This window comes from Buteo buteo, chromosome 11 (genome assembly GCF_964188355.1).
Source record: "Buteo buteo chromosome 11, bButBut1.hap1.1, whole genome shotgun sequence".
NCBI lineage: Eukaryota > Metazoa > Chordata > Aves > Accipitriformes > Accipitridae > Buteo > Buteo buteo.
In genome coordinates, this window is record NC_134181.1 from 32522341 (window position 1) to 32537992 (window position 15652).

A 15652-nucleotide genomic window follows, 5' to 3' on the forward strand; every position below is an offset into this window, starting at 1 on the left:
GGGAAGCAGCATGGAGAGGGTTGCTGCAAGGAACAGTGGGTATCTTGGGGGACAGAGGTGAACTTCAAATGAGCAAGAGCAGAAGAGAAGCAATTTCTGTGCGTTTCTAAGGCCACTGCAAAGGGGCAAAACCAGAAGGGATAGATGTCGCCGCTTTCTCCTAGTACGTGTTTGAACCCTTATCAAAGCAGTTTATCAACTGATCTCATTTTCAATTATAACCTGCAGAAGCATTCATATAATTAGAAGTGCTGTTGTAATCCTCTTGAAAACAAAATATGGGCATGGTGCAGCTGATAAATTGAAGTAGTAGGGAACAGCTAATATATATTTTAATAAGCAATAAGTCTAAAGTGTGTATCTAATGAATTCTGATGGTATCTTGTTTTTCTTAAATTTATCTTTTAAAGGCAGAAGTAAACTTTGAACTTGATACTCTAGCCAGAATTTATTATATTTTCATTATTACTTTTTTAAATTTAGGATCCTCCTCAGGAAAAAGGATTATATTTAGGTGCAAATAGATCTTAGTCTTCTGCCCACTGAAAGCAGCTGTAAAGCTCACATGGACTTCAGAGAGTTAAACTTATTGTGTGGTCGTGCCCTGTCCATTGAGCATCTACTCTAGGGAGTGATCTCTTCAATACTTCTTGGTCGGATAACTAGTAGCTCTTACTTTGGTAAGTGTTCTGACCCCAAGAGATTGTACAAGGATGCTGAATTGGGAGGCCGTCATTATAATCCAATAAGGGGGCCTCAAAACAGCGAGCTGGCAGTGAGACTTGAGATGCTCTGCAAAAAACCTCCCAGGGAAGGGAGGATGCAGCAGTGTAGAGAGGCCACGGTAAGAAGCTGATCACTGGTGGCTGGTGCAGAGATGCACAGGGGAGCAGGAGCAGGCAGCCAGCTATAGGAGGGCATAGAGGAATCTGCCTGGGGACCATCAGGTGTGGGGCAGGGTTTGCTGCAGCTCAGGAAGTCTCTAGGTTAGCTGGGACCAAGTGTGGAGGACCTGCCTGCAGGGACAACGTGATCTGGGGGGACAGCTGGGTATAAGTCTCTTTATTTCTCTTCTGTCTGATCTAGTTGCTTTGAGTTTTCCCTCTTTAATAAGTTACATATTCAAGGTTTATTGTGATGAGATCTGGCTTTATTTGTGTTATAAAGGCTTTTGGTCTTCTTTAGGGAGCTCATTATGAAGAAAAATCGTAGGCAGTGGATGTCAAAGCTCTGGCTGACCCAGGAGCTTATTATACCTGGTTTGAAAAAAAAAAAAAAAAAAGTGGTCACAGCATGAGCTCTCCCTCCTCGTTTTGCAGGGGTTACACAGGAACTGGAATTTCCTTCCAGCCTAGAGAATGATCCTGCCTCTTTGGGCTTACACATTCTGAGCTGTTCATGCTGGTTTTATGTCCCCTCTCTCCAGGGATGCCGGGGCATTGTGGTTTTCCTTCCAGTGGGAAGAGCTGGACAGAGCTCCTTCAAAAATCTTGCAGTGAATCCTTTAGTAAATAAATCCTCAGCAAACTTCAACATCTAGTTTTCCCTCTGTGGGTGGAATGTGAGAACAAGAGTGATGAAAGCTGAGAAACAAATGAATTTCATTCGTCAAACAGTATTATTTGCAGGGCTGTGGGGTGTTTTGCACTCTGTCTCCCTGCTTGGTGCAGATTAGCTGGGAAACACAAGCCGAGTGGTTGAGGACTATGCAGGAGGATGCCAGGATCTACAGGGCCATTTCTATCGTGCAATCTCCCCAATGATTAATTTACTATAAGGCTTACCTCTCGGGGTCTGCTAATTCCCATCATCCTTTTTTATCCAGCGTGAAGCGTTGGACTGCTCAGCCAGGACGCCAGGTTTGCTTTACAATGGTTTTGTTACTGAAGTGTTTTATGTTCTGTTCTACAATCAGGTTGCCCTTTGGATGATTTTTTTCCCCCCTCTTATCTACATTCAATAAACAACTTCAAGTTGTTCTGTCCTGCTATTTAGCAAAGATAAATGATTTGGGAAACTGAATTCTTGCAGAGCAGCTGACTGTCCAGAATAAAATTATAAACACGTGAGATAAGATGAATAAAAGCACCAAACTGCTGGGTGGATATTCCCATTACTGTATACAAGCTAGACAACATCCTTCTCCACCAGTTTCCTGGTTTGATAAATGCCTTGAGCTGATTTTAAAATGTGTAGGTTATTTTTAACCATGGTAGCAGAGCCATCTGTATTGTATCTGATGAAGTTCTGTGATAGAGCAAATTGATTTATTCTATCTCCTTACAAGTTATACTAAGCTTTATGTTATAAATAAACTGGTTTGAAGTACATGATGTCATTGAGCTTGAAAGTCTCTAGATAAATTTGTATTTAAAGGGTTTGTGCTTTCTGTGTGAATTTAAATTGGTGCAGATTGTTATATCTCTTTTCTGTTTCTGTCTTGTGGACTGCAAGATCTCTGGGGTCAGGACTGTCTTTATAGTTGTGTTCATATGAAATACACAGAGGCCCCAAATCCAAGACTGGTACTTTCATATGTTACAGCAATAAAAATAAGAGCAATCAACAAAACCAGAAGCACACATTTGATGGCAGGATTTTCAGAAGCACTGCAAGGAACTGTGTGCCTAAATCCTACCATTTGTTGTTATAAAATACAGGGAATTAACAAGGAGCTCATTTTGCTTGGGGTGTGCCTTATGCCATGGCAATTCTGAACTGAGGTCAGATTTGAGATCTCTGCTTTGATTTCTGCTCCAGGAGGTGAGCAGGGCTGTTGGCAGCACAGACCTGGCACTTCTTCCCCTTGCCTTGCTCTGAGGTCACTGGGGCTTCTGTGAAAGTCCATGGGAAAGGTGCCCGTAGCAGTAAGAAGAGGGAATTAATCAAAAGCTGGGAAGAATACAATAAATCCTGTCTTAGTTGACTGCTTACAGAACCAGCAAAAATGGTGGCTTAAATAAGGTAGAACCTCTGAAAGAGGTGGACTAGAATCACTGTCCCTGTGTTTAAGGATAGTTTTTGAGAGACCAATACTGAAGACAGGATGTTGCCTAATGAGTGCCATGTATGGTGCAGATTTCACTGTAATTAAAAAGAAAATGAGCAATGCTTTAATTGCGATCTGAAGATTAAAAGTTAAAAGCTCAGTATCCTCTATTACTTATTGTCAGATAGGAATTACGTTGCATATGTGTAACAAACCATTGCATTTTAAAAATGGAACCATAAAAAAGCTGCTGTAATTTAAAAGCAGCCAATTTACTAGGAGTACAGTTTGCAGCTCTGTCACTTGCTAATCAGTCTGTTAAACATAATAGCCATTCTTGTCTGGAGGCAGTTAATCATGTTGTGAATGCACTTATCAGCGCATATTAGAAATACAATACAAGACTTTCCGACAGAGGAATGGATGCAATTACTGCAATCAGTATACATTTAGCTACTGTCTTATACCATGTTTTTCTTTCCATTTCTTTTTTTTTTTTTCTTCTTTTAAGTAGTCCAGCAGTGACAGATTTTCTCTTAGAAAAAATATAAAGGACACACTTGAAAGTGTTGTTAAACTCAACGGACATGCTCAAATGCAACCTGTCCATCTAAATGAGAGATGGCTGCTGGCTGGTTGAACCTTTCCTGGACCCAGCAGTGTTGGAAGCTACTGGCTTTGAGTGTTGTGGTGATGGTTTTCAAGGCCTTTGAGCATTTTCACTGATGGGCTGGGAATGTGGAGGCATTCCTTAGGTGGTGGGGAGCTGAAGTTGCTGCATTTGTGCATTGAATTAGACTAAAGGAGCTCAGCATATGTATGAACTCTTTTTTTTTTTTTCCCCTCTGTGCTTCTCTACATCTAAATCAATAGCAATGAGGGATCTCAAAGTTTTTGAAAGGGGATATTGAAAAAGCATGAAAGCTAATTGCTTCCAGCATGACTACCCACCAGCAATGGGTGTAAATACAGCTGTCTCAAAGAATGCCAGAACTCGGCAAAATCTAAGGGTTTCAGCTAAACAATTTTCCAGGGCTGAGAATATTCCTGTATGGGGAGGAAGGGAGTTGGGAGGGGGGCACGAGGAGGGAAGGGATTGTGAAATCCTGAAAAGATTCAGAAAAGAGAGGAATAGAAGGAGGATGATTTTGTAAATTCTGCTTTACATTAACCCTTTATGTTAGGGATACTTTATGTAGCTTAGCGTGATTTTCAGTGCTTGCAGGAATCTGCCTTCTTTTTCTAGAAGTCCTTTTATCTGACTCTTTGTTCTTCATGACAGCTGGTATTTTTGCTTAGGTAACATTTTTAATTGTAGCAGGGAAAATGAAAAAGCAAAACAATCCCCAAATTATGTGACTATTAAAGGGGATAATAAGGGAGTCAATATAACATCATACCCACCACACCAGTATTTTTGTTACTGTCATGTTCAGATCACACATTGCTCAGACTCCCTGAGAAAACGTGGGAGGTCTTCAGTGCGATGTCCTTAGCGGTGATTCTTCCCAATGGCGCAGGCATCTGGCCTGCCTCACGCTGGTGAGCAGTTCAACTCGGACGCTCAGCCCCACTCTGTCCGCAGGTCGTTAAAGCCTTCGTTGCTGAGGAAATTCATTGAAATGAAGTCCCGGGGGGACTTCATATTGTATCTTTTATATCATATCTTTTATATCTTCATTTCATATCTTTTATCTTTTATCATATACTTTTTATCATATAAACAGGGCGTGGGGAAGGCAGGATGGAACACCGCTTCTCCCCTTTCCGTTTCTAATTATTCCTTTTCAGAGCCTAAATGAATTAACCTCACTTATTACTTACTTGTGCCTGAATTCATTTATTCATGGTATGACCTTAGCTCTAAGCAATATCCCAGCAGCCCCCCATTAGCTGTCACTACATTTGAATTCATCACGTGTTGGGAAATCATTGTCTTGCAAGTGTGACAAAGCAGTGATTACCCTTTGAAAAGGTGACCTAGAGACAATGTTGTGTTGACCTTACTTTCATGCCATTAGAAAGTAGTTGTGGAATGATTTTTAAAAAGAGAAGTATTAATCCACCCCTCTGCTTTTTGTTATTTGGAGTGATCTTTGCACTTCTAGGGAAATTTGGAGTAATTTTTAGGATGAAAATAGGCTTTTAATGGAGTGACTTACATTATAACTGCTTGTTTCTCTCTTGCTTTTGGTTTTGTTGTGAAGATTGGGACTTCAAGCTAGCGAAGGGTAGAGGTACATGGAATTACTGCAGATGTCTCTTTCTGTTCATACGCTGAATGCAGACCCTGATGCGCCCTGTGTTTGCTCAGCTGGATGAATTAATCTTGTTTATTAATTAAAACACAGGAAACTGATGTTTATATGCCAGTTTAACTTTCACGTTTTTACTCTCTGTTCAGTGGGTATCAACAGTGAGAGGAAAAGCTTAATTCTTTTTAAAAATATAATTATCAGCCTATAAAATAAAACGATTTTATGCACACCATGTGTCTCTCAGGGAAGTGAGGAGAGAGGAGGTCCTGTTTGTGTTAATGTTAATGGGCTACACTGATCCCTGCCTTAACTTCTTTGAGGATGTTGTCAAGGCCATTTATTTCTTAGCAGAAGTGTGAATTAGCCACAGGACACCCTGAACATTATCTCTCCATCTAAGAGTATATTAGATTCAAAGAAAGCTACATCTAACTCATTAGATGCTTAATCTTGTTTAAATCTGAAGAGAATGTAGGAGGAATAAAATAATTCTTGCCCATATTCCTATTTTGATTTGTTCTTTAATTATTTCATGCAGGTTGTATTGGAGTAGCTTCTACAGCAGACTCACGAGTTCTGTGCACTCTCAGCAAGCTTTAGGAAAAAAACCCCAACTGTTTTTTAATTTCACATTGTCCTTGCTAGCTGCTTGGCATTCTGTTATTTACTCGTTTACACTGTCTGCCTATTAAGCAAAGGATTAAGTTCAAAACGTGTTGAATTAGGCTTTTAAAATCCTCAAGTCCCCGAGAGGAGAGCACCATTTATCACTGTTTTCATGTATCCTCCAGCACATTAGGTATATTCCTGTCATAGTCTGCAGCTTGTCTCCCCTTCCCTTTCATTCATAAATTCAGTGCATGGGGAGTTTGCATCTTTATATCCCCTCTGGTTGATTTTTCTCCCCAAGGAGATCCAGCTGTCAGCCTCAATTGTAATTCTGAAATGAAAACAGCAACTGGATTGCTAATAACTTTCTCCTATGCCTAGTCCTGTTTTTCTTTTCTGATGCACTTGGTGTATACAAGAGTCTGATCACTTAATGCTAATGTCAGGCATATAAAAACCATAAGGTCTTTAAAATGCCAAGGAAACATGTTGTTGGAAATGTGGTTTGAGCTGTTAGGGTGCATCCAGGTCACTTACCCAAGCTCTTACCTCTATCTAGGAAGATGAGGAAGCTGCGTACGTATTTGTAAATATAAAATTCAAGACATAATTGTATAAGTTCAGGAGCTGTCACATAGAGTCACTCTTCCTGAGACTCACAATAAATTTGGAAGAGTGTACAGGTGAATTAGCTGAATTGAAGACTGGCCTTTTTCTTCTGCTTAATTACCTGCAGGAAGCTAATTTATTTGGCTGTTATGTGGTGGCACTATAGACAGACCCAGAGTTTGTCCCATTGCATTGCAGGGTGTCACCAAGGATTTCCAGCAGGTGACTTTTAGGGTATTATTCCCTGTCTCCACCATTGAGACTCTGGATGCCCCTGACCATCCACTCTGTTTTCTTTGAGGCCAAGTGAAGTGTTTGCTGCACTGACTTTACATGTAGCTTGGCTGAAGATACCCATGCCTTGGGTTATTCAGCTGCAGCACAAGCCATGGTAAAAAGTGCCTCCCAGACTCGTATTCTTGTTCTTTTAAAGGTCTTTTGAAAGTCTGTGGAGGGAGGGACTTTGTATGTGAGTGCCTGCATTGCAAAGAAGTTCTTATATCACTGAACTGATCGTCTTGAATTTTCAATCACTGGTTCTTTAAAAATCCACCTCTGCTTTATAATGTATTTCAGCTGCTTGCACAGCAATGTTGAAAATACACCATGTGATTATGGTATGTAAATATGTATGAATTTCTGAATAGTTAAAGAAAAATTATAAGCACCATTTGGGCTGTTGATATTTATTAACGCGTTAGGATTCAGCATAAATCTTTCATCATAAAATCATTCTTATTTTTTAAACAACAATAGCTCCCTCTATATTTGCATCCAACATCAGCTAAACCCTGGCCCCAATTTCTTACTGGATGTGTGTGTTATATTCGCCAGAAAGATGCTTTCTCCTGGCAGAGAAGCTTTATTTTAAGAAACACACAGCACAACAAAAGAGGTTCTAAATAGTAGTCAGAAAAATATTCTAGTGCAATCAAAATGCTTTTTTAAACCCCAAAAGATCACATGCCGTTTCAAAAGGGGAGAGTCATGACAAAGGAACAATTGGGAGTCCCAGCGCCCAGCAATACATGCTACCAATGGAGCACACCAATTACACTCATACTGAATTTGGTCCTAAAAGTCCTGTTTTGTTAAAGGCTAACTAAAATAGTATCAAAGGACTCTTTTACCAGAAGAATTTCTGTACACTGTCACAAGGGTGGAAGCAAATAAAAATAATTGAAGCAATTGTCTCAGTTGTCTCCAGGGTTGCCATGATGATGTTGATAAAATCAAATAAAGTGGAAGTTATTGCAAGTTGTTAGTGAGCAGCACAGTTGTGAATTGGCAGTGGAAGAAGCTGAAGAGCTTAAAAGGTTTGCTCATTATCTAGATTTATTGTTTTCAGTTGTGGGAAAATGTTGGCTAAGCAAAATAACATGAATAATATCTGGTCTTGGTGGTGTGTTTTGAACAAAAATATTTTTTCTTGTTTTTATAGTTTTTACTGGATTATTAAAAAGTGCTGTGTCAATCCATACATTCTTAACAGATCTAGCAACTTGGTTTTGTCCTCTGTAGCCATTTACATTGCCCATGCATTTGTGAAGAGCATGAATTTTTATGGCAATGAAAGAGAAACAAGATCAGACACGAAGAAATGTTTTGAAAAAGTCTGTAGTTGGTATAAAGTAAACTAGACAACAGAGCAAGTTCTCTGTTAGACAACAGAGCAAATTGTAAATTGTGATTTTGAAATGCATCGCATAGGGAAACCAAGCAAACTTTTTCCATCCCTGCAGATTTACTTGCAACCCGCCATCCATCCTGTCTTTGTTCAATGTTTGGGACTTCTTTCTCGTGCTGTGGCATGGAAGAAGAGTGAGCAGGGCTTTTTTCAAGCGTTTGTGTCTCCCTTGCACTCCCAACTGTTCCATTTCCCTCAGCAGAACAAAACCCTGTGGGGGCTATGCAGTAAGGGGCACTGGCACTGTGTCATCTGAACATTTTCACATTGATACAAAAGCTTGCAGAGATACTCAAGACGTGTAGGTAGTTTGCCCTGGCTTCTAGGGACATTCATCCACACTGCAACACTTGACAGGGATACCTGCACTTACCTATGCAGGGCTCCAGCCAGGCCCGTCTCCAGTGCTGCTCAGGATGAGGCCCTTTCTCAGCAAACTACCCTGGGAGAACAGTACCAGTAGGCTGCTTCCAAGCTTGTATAAAGCTTTGTGTCCTTATAGCCTAATGAAAATGATATATGCCGGGAGAAAAGGGTTTAGGTTTTAACGTCCATTATCAAGTCAAACTTCGTATGTAACACAAGGTGTAGCCATTTCACCCCAGTAAATTGTTCTCAGGTAGGATCTGTGCTTAAGGATGTTGTAGCTGCTAGAAGATACCCTGCCTTTAAAGGTGTTAGCTGCTGCCAGTTCTGCTACCCAGTGCCCGCATTCAGGAAAGTGGCACTCGGCAAGGCATAAGGGCTGACAGCGTGCAAAACTTCATAATTCAGAAACCGGATGCTGCTCTGTTAGTAGGTATTTGCTCTCATTTCTTTCATCTTGGGCTGCTGGGATCTTAATTTCCTTAGGGGGAGAAGGTCAGGACCTTTAATCTGGATCTTTTCCCCAAGAGGTCCCGAACGTCTGCTGCTTCATTTGACTTCAGCAGGAAATTAGGGTCTTCAGCATTTCCAATCAGTCGTTGAAAAGCTTCCTCTTGTAAGTGTTTGATCTTCAGTAAACCGTACTTATGAAATTAATCCTCTTGAGATCAAAAGAGTGAGACCTGTATTACTGAAATATTTTATAAACTAATGTACCTTGCTTATGTAATCCTGTTCTCATTTAATTTGGTGACAATTTGTCAGAGAGAGTAAGAATTGACCATTATTAACCTTGAAAAGATTCTTAGGCAACATGATACCAGACATTTTATTATTTTCAATTACCTAGTGTCTGCTCCATTTTTTTAGAGTTTTGTTTACACTACTGTGGGCCTCATAAACAGATTGCCATTTACTGAAAACATTATTTTATGAATGAATGAAACTTATGATTTCCTGTAATAGCCAACTGCACTAATAGAAGGGTCTGACTTTTATCAACTAAATTGTTGATGAACCGGCAGTGTGAGCCAGCAAATCCTCTGTGCGCCAGTGACACACCCAGCTGAATGCACTGCAGAGTGCCCTGCACTATCATCCTTCACTGTGGCATTCTGCATATTTCATTCTCTCTAAAAATACAGAGGGCAGGCTCTTCAGTTTGGTTAGCAATGTAAATCTTTCTTCATAGCTAGTGATAGGCATTTATTTATTTAAGGTAACTACTAACTATTTAGACTGTCACTGCCATCACAACATCAATCACTGTGTATCATTCCAGTACTTAATTCAATAGTTCCATGTTTGGCTTAGACAAAAATTAGGAATAAATTGAAGTCAGTATTATTTCAATGCCAGGTTATTTTGTAGTACTTATTAAAACCTCTAACATTAGAACTATGGTGAACCTTCACAGCAATCTATTATTTTGTGAAAAAAAACCCCAAAACAACCCTATGCAGTTTCATATAAATACTTAATAAGATAATAAATCACGGAACCACAGAATGGTTTGGGTTGGAAGAGACCTTAAAGATCATCTAGTTCCAAGACCCCTGCCATGGGCAGGAACACGTTCCACTAGACCAGGTTGCTCAAAGCCCCATCCAACCTGGCCTTCCAGGGATGGGGCATCCACAACTTCTCTGGTCAACCTCTTCCAGTGCCTCACCACCCTCACGGTGAAGAGTTTCTTCCTTACAGCTAATCTAAATCTACCCTCTTTCAGTTTAAAGCCATTACCCCTTGTCGTCCCACGACATGCCCTTGTAAAAGTCCCTCTCTGGCTTTCTTATAGGCCCCCTTTAAGTACTGGCAGGCTGCTGTAAGGTCTTCCTGGAGCCTTCTCTTCTCCAGGCTGAACAACCCCAACTCTCTCAGCCTGTCTTCATAGGAGAGGTGCTCCAGCCTTCTGATCATCTTGGTGGCCCTCCTCTGGACTCACTCCAACAGATCCATGTCCTTATGTTGGGGCCCCAGAGCTGCATGCAGTACTTCAATGTAAGGAAACAAAATCTGATACTGGATGTTTTTTTAGATTCAGGTTTAAAATACGTATTTTTTTCCTACTGTTTGCATACAGTAGCAGAATCAAGAAGAAAATCAATCAGAATGTATGAAACAAGGTAATGTGATAAGATAGCCCTCCAAAACCAGTGTGAATCTTTATAAAGCATCTGAATGCCCAGGTCTTATTTTTCTAGTGGTTTGTGCAGCCTGTGATGTGTTCTACTGGGAGAGTGTTTTTAACTGAGGAGAGGCTCCTTCTCTGGGTGGAGTGCTCACTCCTTTACAGCTTAATGTACACCCGGAGGAAATACTTGAGGTTCAACTTGGTAAGCAGGCAAGGCAGTTGGGCTCTACATGCCTGCAGCTGCCTGCCTGGATGTGTCCCTTGCAGGACAGTTCTGGGACTTAGCAACATTTTCCTGTCCTGATTAGCTCTTCTTATTCTGGAGTTGGTTGGAGCTAGACTTGGCTTTATTTGGCATGGATTTACCATTCTGTGCTAAAACTCTGTTCTCTTCTATTCCAGGTTGGGATCACAACCAGGCCTACTAACTGCTGGGTACAGAATGAAGACTATATGTTACAAAGCTTGTCTGGGCTGTTGGGGACCTAGTTTGAATGCATTAGATATATATGAGGCTAGACAACAGGAAACCGTGTAGAAATCTCAAGGGTTTGGGGGTACTAGCATCTAGCAGAGGCAGTATTGTGAAAGTACACAGATAGGATTATAAATTGCAATTTAAAGAAGAGGGCCTACTTACTGGAGTTTGCAAGAGGAAATAAATCCAAGCCCATGGTTTCTTTTTCTCCTCTCACCAGAGAGAAAAATGTCTAATGAATGTCTCATGTCTGAAACACTGGGCTGGATTCATCAAAGGGAGTTAGTAATTACCAAATTGAGAGAATCATGAAGCGCTTTTCTAAATTTGAAAGGCTCATCAAGAATAGATCAGGAGCAGGCAAAATTAATAGTTATGAACTCATTTCCATAGAAATGGACTTATTAGCAAGCATGCCAGCTGCCTAAAATTATAAGGTCTTCTCCTTGTGCTTGCAGGAAATAATCTTTTTTTATAAAAGTAATTTTGACTTTTTATTTTTTATTGCTCCTCTAAACTAGGGTTTGGCAAAATCCTTCTAAACCGGGAAAAGACTTCACTGGACAATAGAAATTTAACTAAAAAGAGAAGAAAAATGTGGAAAGAAGTGATTTATAGTCCTTGGATTCCATCAGACTCTTCCCAATAGTGCTAACTTATTTAAGAGAAAAATGGAATAAGACTCAAGAAAAAGCTGAAAAATCTTTATAGGATAAAGTTTGGTTTAGCAGGATTTAATGGCTGATAACAGCATGAGTTACAGTCGTTCATCTTCTCTGCTAGTGGATTTTCCCACTGGTAAGTGGTTTGTCTTCACCAGGCAGTTGCAGAACGACAGTGACTACAAAAGACCAACATACTGGCCACCAGCTACAAATCAGACTAAAAGCTGAAGATTTGCCATGGCCGGGTGGAATGACTCCTTTTCAAAAGGGTTATAGTGTAATGCTGCATAGCCAGGAGAGAAATTTAGATACAGGTGTTGCAATGTGAATTTATCAGCTAATGGAGCTGACATAAGTAAATGCTAACCTTTAAGGTCTTGATTATGATTTAATTCATTTCTGGTTTTACTTTAGCAACCTCCATCAATTTCAGTGGAAAAAGGCAGTGGTCTCCCACATGGTATTATAGAGAATCGTTAATAAATTGCAAGAATTATGAATATAGTACCAATCTTCCTGTTAAGAAAGAAGCCCCTGTAGGATAGGAGATGCAGCAGCCAGTAGGAAGGCACTAGCCTGAGCAAGAAAGAAGTTAATTTTTCAGGTTTATCAGGGTTCATTATAGTTGTAACCTGGGAAGAGGCTTAGAACAAAGAGGGTGCATTGGTCTGCGGGGTACTCTGTGTCCTAGATACTGTAACTCTTGGCATTGCTTGAAGGCTGAATCTTTGTCCTAAGGAGGAAGAAAGGGAAACCATAATTTTAGAGCAAATTCACTGACCTGCTGTTCCGAAGGTAACTGGAAACCTGCTGGTGAATAAAGGAGTCCAGAAAGTTGAATACTGGTTTGCTAAGCTATACACTCAGTGGAGAAACTCTGTAAGTGAAAGATGGTTAGATAGAGCAAGTCCATCTCTCTCAGCAAAAGTCCGAACGAAAAGAAGTGGATCCTTTTTTAATCAATATTAATGTGTCATGCTGCATGATTTGCTTCTGCGACAAAGCAGAAAACATTTGACAAGCCACATTGTTTTTCCAGGTGATGATAAGTATTCTCTTTGGAACCAGGACCTAGAAGTCCTGGATCCTGGGAGACCTGGGAAGTCAGCTTTGCTTTAGTTCATACATTAATATTAGTTGGATCTGAGGAAGGTTTATGTATGTGAGTTGCTGCTCTTTTCTAGATGCACAGAGACTCGTTTCTAATCCAGCAGTGTATAACTATGTCTGCCTTTAAATGAAACTTATGCCTTTTATAGCTATACAGCTGTGCTAAGGATGCAGTGAAGGTCTTCGCATATTTACAGGCACAAGAGTCATTTTACTCCCTAGCAATTACTTTAGCTTGCTATATAGGCAAGACACATACATGCTTTTCTTAGGGAGATCTGAGTCCCAGTCTGTCTTAAAAATATAAAACCACTCTTCTGGTTACTTTTTGGATGTGTAAAAAAGAAAACCAGGAAAGGAATAGCTGAAGGCATGATGGACCGAGCTCAAAGAAGTGCCATCAGTGGGACGTGTAATGGATTTATCAGTGCAGACTAACCTGACATATTATTTAAGTGGTCAATCTAAAGCAAAACCCTCCATCAGTGGTTTTGTTCTGAATCTGAAACCACTCATGGGTGTTTTGGTGAGTGGCAACTATTGACTTGAACAGATTGAACCTAAGCTCAATACCTAGATCCATAGTTAGCGTAAAGCTCATCTAAATTTTATTTCTGTGTTGTGAGCAAATTAATTTTATGTAATTTAGATGAACTGCCAGAAGTGATACTCAGAAGACTATGAAGTTGAGTACTCCATCGTGGTGCCCGCAGTGGTTACGTTTTTGACAGAAATGGTTTAATTACATCCCTAGTATTGTGTAATAATATTTTTTTTTAAAAGTTTTTTGCTGATTGTCTGGTTGGGCACCCAAAAGATGCCTTAATATCTTCTAGTTTTGCCTGGAGGTGGATATTATCTTCTGTCAGCATGGAAAATATTTATCCTTCAGGCATTGAAGCATATGTTTGTGGTATTTGTTGTCAGAAAGAGAACATGAAAATCAATAATTCCTGTTCAGTTTTTTTTCCTTTACAATGTGGCTTCAAAAACATATGGCAAAACCAGATTCTGCCTCTGTGCAGTTGGGAAGAGGAAAAGGATGTTTTAAGTGTCTGTTCTTTGTAGCGGCAGGCTAAAACTTTTGATGAACACAGCTCTTGGAGTCACTACTTTAGGGTAAGGGCAGACAAATAATGTACTGTGGGAGAGGGCAGGGGGTGAAATCACAGAGGGTGGGTCATTACTGAGGGGTGCCTGCACGCACAGGACACATCCCTAGATCAGGAGCCAGCTACCTCATGCTCACAGGAAGAGCACATTCAAGTTGTTACGGAATGGCCTAACATGCTGGAAATTTAGATTTTAACCTATTTTGTAAGCACATACCCTGAAACTTCAGTAATACTGATAACTTCGGTTGTCTCTTCAACGGAATACAATTAACCAGTTGGGTCTGCAGTCAGGTTAGGTGCCTTCCCATCCCACCTCTGTGTTTTGTAAGCTGCATCAGGTCTCCACACTGCAGGCGTCTGTCTGGGAAATTGGGACAGGAGCTTGTATGCTGCTTTGTAAAGTACCTTAATTTTTGTGGATGTAAAGCTCTGGATGAGCAAAGGTCTGTTTTCTAAATAGGTCCTTGCTGCGTATATCCTGAGTGCTGTTGGTTAAATCTTGGTGTCTGTTTTCTTCTCTGTAACATGAAGATAAGATCTGTCTTTCTAATCTGATGATTAATTATTAATATTTACATAGTGTTGGACCAGAGGAGAGTGCTAAGTGTTGTTGTTAACAAAAGAAGCAGAAGTAATTTTTAAATACAGTTCTGAATGCTATGCATTTACATCCATTTCTTTACCTTTAAACTTTTGTTTCCAGATGAGAAATATATGATGATTGTCATATAATTACAAGTCTGCACCACTGATGAGAAGAATGTTTTCATGAATTGAAAATAAGGATAATCTACTAAGCATTTTTTGTCATGTATTATTTCTGCAAATCCATTTTTTCACTGAGATAAAGACAACTTTGGGTTTGAAAGACTTATTTCCCCCCCCACCTCCCAACAAGAGCTCATTTCTGATACAGCATGAAGAAAGAATGGCCAAGTATTCTGTTGTTTTGGAGCATCGGTATTTGCAGCAACAAAATTATAATAATGCTATATTAAATAATTTAGCAACATCTGTGCAATGCAGTTCCCAGTGTTTGGGACTTACTCTGTAAGTTCATTGTGATTACGGAGAATGAATGCCTGAATTTATTGGGAAAAATGCCTCCATTTCAGGAAACTAAAAGATATAGTGTCATCTTACCTATAAAGTATAGCTGTTGTCCAGTGCGTAGTTTGATTTAGGTGTCTGTCAGTGTCTTCAAGTCTGCATGTTGAATTTAATGGTAAATCTTCTGGTGAATAGCAAAGAGAAATCAAAATATATTTTGTTTTTAACATCCTACTGATGTGGGAATTTTTTAATTTTTTTTTTCTTTTTCCCCAGAGCAAACATGTCCTCCTATGAGATCCTGCAGATGGACTTTGAGATCGACAACACTAGCAGCCTGGCAGGGGCCCAGCAAATTACCTGGCAGGTGGAATACCCTCGAGATGACTCCGTGAGCGAACTGGTGGTCTCCGAGATCTTTGTCAGCCAAACAATGTTTGTGGGAATTGTTCCTCTTGCGATGGTAAGAACCTGCTGCTGCTTCTTTTTGCTAAATGTTTCCGTTGATTCTCGTTAGTATTCAAGGGAATGTGAGCCATTTTATTATATGCTACTTCCTATGCACCTGCTGCAAGTGATTTA

The 15652-nt window shown here is 40.1% G+C and overlaps 1 protein-coding gene across 1 annotated transcript in view; it reads left to right on the forward strand.

Moving 5' to 3' along the window:
* Positions 1-15652, forward strand: part of TMEM132B (transmembrane protein 132B) — a 259623-nt gene that overhangs the window by 165989 nt on the left and 77982 nt on the right. The window contains exon 4 of the mRNA XM_075041445.1: positions 15347-15533. Coding sequence (XP_074897546.1) covers positions 15347-15533 — 187 coding nt within the window. The remainder of the gene's footprint in view (positions 1-15346; positions 15534-15652) is intronic.